At 49.5% G+C, this 10,669-nt stretch overlaps 1 protein-coding gene across 1 annotated transcript; it reads right to left on the bottom strand.

The window, feature by feature from the left end:
* Positions 1-8,503: 8,503 nt before the first annotated feature.
* On the bottom strand, positions 8,504-10,368 carry LOC123452206. The gene is made up of 2 exons (XM_045128817.1): positions 10,253-10,368; positions 8,504-10,170 (listed from the first exon to the last, which is right to left on the bottom strand). Exon 2 carries the CDS (start codon positions 10,139-10,141, stop codon positions 8,720-8,722), a length of 1,422 nt encoding a protein of 473 aa, XP_044984752.1. The 5' UTR covers positions 10,142-10,170; positions 10,253-10,368; the 3' UTR covers positions 8,504-8,719.
* Positions 10,369-10,669: the final 301 nt, after the last annotated feature.

Genomic DNA, 10,669 nt, shown 5'->3' with positions numbered 1-10,669 from the left:
ATCTACAGACGAAGACAAACGATAAAAGAACGATGGCCATCCTTGCTATCCCAGGCTGCCGGCCTAGAACCCATCCTAGATCGACGATGAAGAGGAAGAAGAAACTCCAAATGAACAATCATCGCGCTCACATCAAGTAACTCTTTACCTGTACTTGCAAGTGGTGTTGTAGTAATCTGTGAGCCACAGGGACTCAGCAATCTCATTTTCAAAGGTATCAAGAATAGCAAAGCTTAATGGGTGAGGTATGGTTAAGTGGTGAGGCTACAGCAAGCGGCTAAGCATTTATTTGAGGTAGCTAACTTACGAGAACAAGAATAAGAGGGGGATGATCTACGCATAGCGGACGTGAGCTACTGGTGATGAAATGAATGATCATGAACACCTACTTATGTCAGACATAACCCCATCGTGTCCTCGGTCGTAGAAGGAGCTCATGAAAGAGACAGACATGGTTACACTTTCAGTTGGCAAGTTTTAATTAATTTAACTTCAAGTTATCTAGAAACGGATGTTAAACAAAGTTTCCATGTTGCCACATAACTGCGGGCACGGCTTTCCGAAAGATTTAACCCTGCAGGGGTGCTCCAACTAGTCCATCACAAACTACCACAGGTTGCGACGGAATGACCTCGATCAGGGAAACCCGTGATCTCCTTTGGTTCCTATTGGAAAACCTCAACCTCGAGATAGCCCAAAGTATCCTCAGTATCCCTCGCACAAGACATCCGAGAAGAGTAAAACAAGTACAACAAGGCCACCCGGTGTGTCGACGATCCCGATAGGGGCCGCGTATCTCGTTCACACGACACGGCGGATTGTCCAAACTTCCGGTAGGCCAATCATAGAGTTTCCCCTGGTAGCCACCGGCAGTTTACAGGTTGGACCAACACTCATGCGGAGCACGGGCCCGGGTGGTTGATTAATTATCCACGGGGTGATCAAACCCTATGCATATTTTAGTTTTTTATTAAGAAAATAGTACCAATGTTGGGCCTTGCCAGACGAGCTTTATCCCAAAACGAAAGTCAAGGGGGTCCCCATAACAACCCCAAACATGTTAGGAACGCTCATTTATGGAACATAACACCGGTAGCTGAAACTAAGGCGACAAAGGTGGAACAAAATACGAGGCTAGAAGGCCAAGGCTTCCATATTTTACCAAGTATATAGGTGCATTAAATTAATTAGCAATAATAGGGTGATATAAAAAGGAACCCATGTTCTCACATGGAAGCAACTGCACCTGCAACTAGCAACGCTAACAAATGGTTAAGCAAGCGGTAACATAGCCAATCAGTGGTTTTCTAGGTTGTATAAAGGTTGAAGGTTTCATGTTAATGTTGAGAGACTGACATTTAATAGGTGGTATGCAGCGAGACATAAACAAAGAAATGAGACAATTAGCATGGCATTGATAGTAATGGTATCTAGGGAAATGGTCATCTTACCTCTCATCCCGCTTGGAAGAAGAATGACTCCTTGAAGCAGACGAACCGACGTAGTCGAACGGATCCTCACATTTCGACACGATTGAGAAACTCTATCGAGTCGAAGCAAACCGGAAACAAGAATCAACACACGATATTCACCATGGCACATGCATGACATGATGCACACCCTAATATGATGCATGATCAGTTTCAAATATGCAAGGCATGGCATGGCAATTCACAAAATCAAACACTACACATTAAGTGAAGCTCAATATGCAACGAGTTGCATATTGACGACACTCCACATTTGATTATTAAGTTCACTCTCGTTAAGGTACATGGTAATATTAAATGTTGTTAAACATGGCAAGGGGTGAAGCACAAATAATCTACCTATCTCGGTATTTTAAATGAGGTCGGAAATGACATATAGCATCTCCGAACTGACCACGTGTGTTAACTTGTAATCTGTCGAGATATTTCCTAATCACATTTTATGTTTGTTAGACGGAAAAACAAAGTGGTTCACGTGATTCTACTTGTAGTTCTAGTCAGTTTACATATATATCTCATCTCCAATGGAGCTACGATTATCTAGCTACGAATTAAACCGTTTCTATCATGTCGACACGCAAAATGATGCAAACATCACGTCTAACAGTTTTAAATGTGCATGAGAGTTGGAAAGTATTATTCTACGTGAAACTCTACACGTTCTACATATATGACTTGTCGCGATGCGACACACGGTTTAAAAACTACACACGTTTTAAAAATATGTGTTTTTCTGAAAATAAATAAAATCGCACGTTAAAAAAACTACGGGCCAGAACTACACACTGGGCCGATTCAGAGCTGGGCGCAACTTAACTAAGTTGCGCCTGAGCCGGGTTTAGGGCATGCGGGGCTCACCTCATGGGCCTGGCCCATGTCGCTGCAGCAGGGGCGAGGCGAAGCAGGCTGGGCGCGCATGGCTGGCCGGTCGGAGGAGATGGCCCTGCTCGCGGGTTGGTGGCCTACAGCTAGGGAAAGCAGTCAACAAGGCTCGAGCTCGAGCTGCTCCCCTCGTGCTCCTCGCACGGAGATGACTGCGGCGACTCACGGCAGGGGCCGGCACGAGGAGAGGAGGTGGCCAGGACGGCCGTCAGAGACGGGATCCACGCACAGGTCGCCGGATCCGTCCAGGGCGGCGGACGGCAGCACAAGGTGTTGTGTGGCGGCGCCATGGCGAGAGATGAGCGGGATCTGGATCCTTGTCGATCGAATCTGGATCCTTGCCGATCCAGATCGGGGCGACCACGCGCGATGAGGCGCTCGGCGACGGGGCTGGCCAAGGGCGTCGGGATCTGGCGAGGCCTGCTCCGTGGCGGCGGGATCCGGCGGCTCGCCGGTAGCGGCGCGAGGACATCGGGCGGCGGCTGGAGCTCGAAAACTCTCGGGAGGGAGAGCTCGGGGCTCAGCGGGGCGGTGGTCGGCCGATCCGGGCCGGGAGGGCCACGCTCGGGCCGTGTGGGCTAGCTGTGGTTGGTGGGAGAAGGAGCAGGTGGCTAGCTGCAGCTAGGGTTTTCTTGGCACGGATTCCAAGGCGGGGAGGTTGGCTAACCAAAATAGGCACAGAGGGTTGGTTAAATAGGATTGGGGGCTAGGTTAGGGGGATTTTTGCCCCGATTTCAACCGCACGATCGAGATCGAACGGCCCCGAACGCGGGGATGGGCTAGACTGGGCTGTGTAACCATGGTAGGTTGAGAGAAGAGATGAGTTTGCGGCCCGGCATGAGATTTTCAAACACCGAAAAACGTGTGCGATAAACTGATTACGGTGTCGCTACGGTCGACCGTTCGGGTATCAAACGGACTCCGATTGCGACATAAATTGACAGGCGGCCTACCTACACTATATTAAGACCGCATGCCAACTTTCAACCCAATCCGTGAATATTTTTGGACACCTTTAAAAATAATATTTTAACAATGTCGCGGTCGCGTGCGCGTGTGGTCGGGCTCGAAACGGTCAATGGCAAAAACGGAGAGAACCGACAATTAATAACGGATGCAAGTTTGAAAACTCGCGGAAACAGAGTGCCGATGCAATGCAGATGATGCGCACGATGCGATGATGAGTGCAACAAACAACTAATTACTGGGTGGCAACGGAATAAGAGGGGAATCTTCTGGAGCGTCGGTATCGGGCTGTTACACGGCCCCATCTGCTTCCACACCCCTGTCCCCATCTCCCCATCTCTCTGCTCCCTCGTCGGCAACCAAACCCTAGCTAGCAGCCATGGCCGGCTTCTCCGCCCAAAACAAGGGCAAGGCCCCCGCCGTCCATCCCCGTGCGCTCGCCACTGGATCATCATCCCGCCGGCCTCGCCAGTGGATCAGCGTCTCGGTGCACCAAGCACAGTGGCAGTGGGAGCACCGCATCCCGCTGTCGTACCCGGACGTGATCCTCCCGCACGACTGGCATGTGGATCTTGGGAGGACCCCGGTGCCAGCCTCGCAGTCGATGTGGGCGCACGCCAAGGAGGTGAGTCACCGGCGATGGCAGCTGACGCCGAAGCAGCGGCTCAACCCCATCTACGCGGCCGACTCTCTCGACTTGGAGGTCTGGTTCGCGCTTGAGCATGATGAGCAGCGGCGTCCGCGACATGTAGCCAGGCCCTCCGCCACCCCCGCTAATCGTTCGCAACGAGGACCACGAGGCGGAGGCCGCCTACCTGGCGGCGCTAGCAGCCGCGCTCCGCGAGAGCGAGGAGGAAGAGCAGCGCAACGCAAGGCCGAGGAGGAGGACACGGCGTACGAGGTGCAGCTCGTTGAGGCCATCGCGCTGTCCGCCGCCGGCAACTGCATCGTGCCCCGTCCGCCGAAGAGCGAGTCACGGAGCCGCAGCCGAAGGTCTACCAGTGGACCAGCTGCCTCCATGAGTCGGTCAGCGCGCCGCCCATCTGGTCGGCGCGACACCGCAGCAGGAGGCCACCTACCTCCAACACTGGAGGGCGCGGCGCGTGGCGAAGGAGCGCACTGACGGCGTGCGGCACATGGAGCTCGAGCGGGAGGCGGAGAAGGAACGGCTGGAGAGGGAGGAGGAGTAGCGCGCCTGTGATGCGCTGCCACCGCCACGAGCATAGCCCGCGCCGGCGGGACACATGACGGAGGCACAGGTAGCGACGATGTGGAACACGGCGTTCCCCTCGGCCGGCCCTGCACCGATGCTGGTTGACCTCACCTGCCCCGACATCGACGACGATGACACCTAGGGCATGCCCGTAGTTTAGGTTTTTTAATGCTTAACTAACGTAATGGCGACTCGTGGACTTTTGTCGACCTTCGTGGCCATCTTTAATGTTTAAGTAATGTATGTTTTTATTTTCGGAATTGTTTCAAAAAAATCACGCGTCGTCAAGATAGATCGGGCCAGCGTTGGGCGCATGCGCCGACCCAAACACGGAAATGGACGTTGGTGTCCGCCGAACCGACCCAAACGGACAAAAGGCGGGCAAAATCGGCGTCTGTTTGGGTCAGGTGGTTGGAATTGCTCTAATGGTATAAATAGCATGCAAGGGCTCAACGGAAAAGGAAATAGCACTAAAGCCCCTGACTTCTACAAGAAGGACTCCACTGTGGAAACTAGAATTGCAATCAGGTCCTCTGCAGCTTCTCCCCGGATGAAACCTTGCCACCGCCGGTGACGGATCACTTGGGGCGACAAAGCCTTCACAGCAGCGCACTCGCGCCATGAACTCCGATCTAAAAGTGAAACTGCCCCCCTGAAGCATTGTGGCTGGTAGGAATAGAACAGTCGCCCTTCAACCAGAAGAAGCGGCGGCATGGTGTTGATAACCAGCAGCCAACCAGCATCGTAGCCCCGCCGAGACAACCGCTGCTGATGAGATCGGAACCCACCCGCGAGATCCAGCACTGCACCCATCGCGAGCTCGCTTACCACTCCCATGGCGGCCACAAACAACGACAGAGGTGACCGTGCCCTTCTCCAAATCAGGGAACTGCGTGAGCTTATAGGAGGTAACGCCAGCGTCGATCCGCGCCATAGCAGATGATACCAGACCACCGCCATCCACGTGACCTTCGCCGCTTGCTGCCAGCCTGAGCCGATGCTCAAACTCATCGGCTGGACGCTCCTCATCGGCATAACGTCAATCCTAAACACCATACCAACTCTTCTACATCAACTATAAACAAAACAACACTGAGCACCTCCCCCGTATCTTCTTCGACCGGCGTCCCCAGTGGCAAAGATCTAGGCTCGGGCCGTGCTAGATATGTTGGGGACGACTCTCAAAGGAAGGAGAGGAGAAAGAGAACGGCTCTCAAAGGAAGGAGATGAGAAAGAGAGAGGTGGAGAAGAGGGGAGAAAGAGAGAGGTGGAGAAGAGGAGAGAGAGAGCATTGTTGCATTTGCCTTAAACTTACATTGTTGTAAAGAGTTAGAGCATGTACAGTTGGACCCTTCAAACCTCTCTCAAACATGATCAGGCCGTCCGGTTACTGACCAGTCGGGCCCCTCAAACGCTTGGGCTGATCGACACCCCTCATATCCACCTCAAATATGGGGTGGATACGGGAGAGCCTAGGCACGCCCACCACGCCGTCCTGACGGCATGGACCCATGCGGGCTCGTCCGAAAACCCGACGGTCCGATAGGCGCCTCGATTGTCAGCACGGTGTGAACACCGCATGGCGCCGCTCCGGCTCCCCGCCCTTATCCATAGCCGGCTATTTAAGCCGAACGACGTCCCCTAGCCCTAGCACATCCCCCCTCCCATCCATCGCCGCCACCCGATCCCGTCAGCCATGCCCCCATGTCACCGCCACTACACGATCCAGCAGAGTCTCTGACTCCTTGGGCGGGTCTGAATCCGAAGGGCCGCGGGGCTACCTCGATCCGGAGGAGGATTTCGAGGAGGACGATCAGGTGAAGGAGGAAGAGGAGGAGGAACTGAGGGTGGAAGAGGACGAGGGGCAGGTGCCGGCGAAGGAGGCGCCGCCGTTTGCTGTGGGGGAGGACCAGCAGGAGCAGGTGGAGGAGGTGCCGCCGCTGGATGTGGGGAGGAGGAGGCGCCGATGATGGAGGACGTGGATCTGTGGCCGGAGCAGCTGGCCATACTGATCTCCAACCGCTCTGAGTCGGCTGCGGAAGCCAACCGTCTACGTCGGGAGCAGATGGAGGCGACGCCGGCTGCGCATGAGGCGGCCCAGGCGGCTTAGGCTCCGGCGCACGCGACTCAGGCTCCGATGCACGCGGTTCAAGCTCCGGCACATGCAGCTCAGACCATCCCTCACGATGACGAAGAGTAGTATGTAATACGTGGAAAGTACCCTTTTGAGCTCGAGCTCATATACACCCGCATGAACAATAAAATAAAATAAATGTTTTAAAAATTCTCCATTTTTTTATGAACTTTGACAAATGTTCTAAGTGTTTGCAAATTTTCATCATAATATCACATTGGTGTAAGGCATGGCAAAAAAAACAGCGTTTCAAAATGCTTTCAAATGTAGCATTTTCATAGCATCGTTTTTTTTTTGTCATGCCTTACTCGAATGGTATCTCATGATGAAATATTGCAAGCACTTAAAACTTTTATCAAAGTAAATCATAAAAGACAGAATCTTTTGAAATGTTTTTGAAATTTTATTCAATTTTATTGTTCATGTGGATGCATTTGAGCTCGAGCTCAAATACCCCACATCCGTAATTCGTAAACTATTTATTTTGCATGTTTTTATATGAATCTAGGAAATGAAATATATAAAGATTGAATATGAACAAACGTATTTAAAACATAAACCATCAGTGTCTGTAGACGCGTATGGACGCGTTTGAAGGATCGGATTTGTTAGTTGCGGCTATGGAGGTTCTTAATAGGGAAAAGAGATCTATTTGGTGTCAGCGAAAAGAAAATATAATCGTCTTCCACAGTTCTGCTGAACTAGACTCAAGCAATCAACGTCTACAAGCAAGCTGGCTAAAGCGTGCTACTCGCCCGTCAAAAAATATAAGATGGTTTGTATCGGAAATTGTTTTTTTTTGCTCGGCTTCCATGGTGGCTTTTAAATTTAAAATTCAAATTTTTAAAAAATTCATATTTTTATATTTTAAAAGTTCTGGAAAAAATACAGACATAAGTGAGGGTGTTACACACATGTGTGTAAATTTAGAGAAAAAAATACGTTAAAATGAGGCCTATACAAAAAGACAAATTTGTGGCTTTTTAACGCATAATACTATTCATCGTTTCAGGCCATGAATTTGTCTTTTTTGTACAGATCGTATTTTAAGGTATTTCATCTTAAAAAATTACACACATGCATATAACATCCTTCTGTACTTGCATATTTTTCAGATTTTTTAAATTGAAAATTGATTTTTTCAAAAAAATTAAGCTTCATGGAGCTCGGCCTCCACACGTCCGTTCTCGTTTTGGATCTACTCCCTTCATTTCATAATATAAGAGTGTTTTTGACACTAATATAAAAACGTTTTTCACACAATACTGATGTCAAAAACTTTTAAATTATGAGACGGAGCTACCGAGAGTATCATACATTGACAAACTAAAATGAATGAACAAACACACTAAAACGTATCCATATACATTTGATTTACAAAAATGTAAAAGCATCTTATATTTGCAAGAGGAGGGAGTGTTATAATGTTCTACTCCCTCCATACCATAATATAAGAACGTTTTTTAACACTAATGTAGTGTTAAAAATGCTCTTATATAATGAGACAGAGGTAGTAGTTATTTTTCAGCAGCATACAAGAGAAAAATTGGTGTGGAAACAAATATCACGTAACCAGCATCAACTAGGAACCTATTGTCCTTCAAAAGAAACTAGGCAGTTTTTAGCGTTAATGCAAGCCTTCAGTTTAAGTATTTCCATCACATACATCATGCTATAGAAGAAATCAGGACCAAGTTCTTCTCAAAACATACACATGTCTTAGGAAACAGAAACTCAGTCAGAAGTCAATAGTAGGGCCAGGGAAATAGGAAGGTGCTATATACGAAAACTATCATCACAGAGACATAAAAGGCAGCATTTGAAACTTAAACACTAAACTTATATGCAACTTGGGCAACATCATTTAATAATCTAGCATACATGAAACAACCTTACAAGAATGTCTCAACTCCTTGCACTATTACTTAGACCAAAAGCATGAGAAGGATACATCCAACCATGGGCATAATAGATCAACTAATTATACTAGATCTAACCAAGTTGCTACCTTCTGCGTAGATGGACGCAGCACATTCAGTGCTTATTTGGGAGTGCCGGTGACTCAGAGAAACAGGGAACATAAGGTACAACATGCATATCTGGAGGTTCGTTCCTGAATGTCCTGATAATACTCACTAGCTTATGGTCCATGTCATATGATATTAGCTTTTGGTTCCGATATAGAACAATGAAAACAACATTTCCATCTGGATGCATGGCAACCACATTGTAGTGATTTTTGTCAACTGTGCAACTCTTTTTTGTGAACAGCTCCACAAAGCTCACAGTATGCTTCAGGACCCAATCTTGAGTATCATAGTTCTCAAGAACCCAGATGGACAGTTCAGCATCAGATGCTTGATTGATGTAATGCAGGCGCCCCTGTGATTGAGCAATATAACCAGGGTTCGGTCGGTGGCTCCTCTCAGCCATCTTCGGCACTGTGATGATCTTTCGTGTCACCCCTTGCACATCAACAACAACAATCTGATCCAAGATTGTGAAATGCAGCATGCTGTTGAGAACAGCACAACAGGAGCTCTCAAGTTCTGAGCCCTGGAGACGCCATCCTTCCAAATCATGTTTGTCCCAGTCACTTTGGATTGGACTCCAGTCGCTTTGCATGTGAGTCCACTTACCAGTCTCAGAGGAGTAGACTTGCACTGATGTGCGGGACACATCTCCACCATCATCTTCATTCTCTTCATCACAATCATTATCGTCATCAGAATGTATATAATCAGGAATATAAATATTGGGATTATAACGTTGCTGATGACGAAGTTCCCAATAATCAGGAACATAACCATCGTGTTTCCAATGATCAGGAACATAATCATCATTTCCCTCGTCATCCCCATCCCCATCCTCATCCTCATCCACCATGAACCCCTCCTCCTCAATCTTCACCAACTCCGCAAACTCCCAGCCGAACTGGACAAGGTGGAAGTGAGAGGAGACGGTCGGATCAAAAACCAAATAGCTGTATCTGTCTGGGGACCGAGCATACTCCGGATCCGGAGGACCGTATCTGGGCACCTCCGCCCACTGCTTCGTGGCGGGGTTGCATACGACATAGCCCAATAGTTTATATGGCCGTGGCTTCTTTTTGTGCTTGAAGAGGAGGAGCCCGTTACAAGAATCCAAGAAGCTGAGAGTCCCAATCCCGGGCAATTTCTTCAGGAAGGAGAGGCTAGGGTCGATCTGGGGAGGCACGGATCTAGCAAGCAGATTGGTGAAGCCGACGCGCTGCCTGTGGGTCTCTTTGCCAATGAAGAAGAAGCCTTGCAGGGTTTGGGGGAGCTTCTTGCGGTGGAGGGGATCTTCGATGAGGTTGCGCCAGGCCTTCGCGACGCACTTGGAGCGGTAGACGGACCTGGCGGGGACGCGCGCGAGGACCTCCACCAAGGAGTCTTCGGGGAGGTCGGCGCTCGCGCTCCGCTTGGGGCAATCCATGCCGCCGCCAGTGGGCAAGGAGGAGCGAGCTGCGAAGCGTACCGATATCAGCGGATGCGATGCGAGAGAGGAATGCCGGGGGGGGGGGGGGGGGGGGGGGGGGCAGCTTACCTGCCGGAGGAGAGGGCGCCGTTCGGGGTGGACGGACGATGGCGGCGCCGGCCGGGGATGCCTCCGTGTCTCGTGGAGGAGGGAGCTTTTTTTAGAGGGAAATGGAGGGAGCCTCGAAACAGAAGAGATCCGGCTAGGGTTTTTTTGTAGAGGAATCTAAAGCCCAGCACTGGGGAATGCTGCAGAACGCATATACTCCAAAAAAAATTCAAACTTGGCAAAGTGGAGTAGTTAACTGTCATGGCAGATTCATAACAAAGTTTTTTCAAACTTGGCAAAATTATAAATTTGCATAATGTCCACATGACAATTATATGAATTTTACAACGTGTCGCATGGAAAATTTATATATTTATCAAAAATTGCATATTTTTTTACGATGTTCACATGTCAAGTTTTTTAGAATTTCTGGGTTTC

This window comes from Hordeum vulgare, chromosome 5H (assembly GCF_904849725.1).
Source record: "Hordeum vulgare subsp. vulgare chromosome 5H, MorexV3_pseudomolecules_assembly, whole genome shotgun sequence".
Classification (NCBI taxonomy): Eukaryota; Viridiplantae; Streptophyta; class Magnoliopsida; order Poales; family Poaceae; genus Hordeum; species Hordeum vulgare.
The sequence above is the reverse complement of the archived record's forward strand: the minus strand, read 5'-3'. Positions and strand labels throughout refer to the sequence as shown.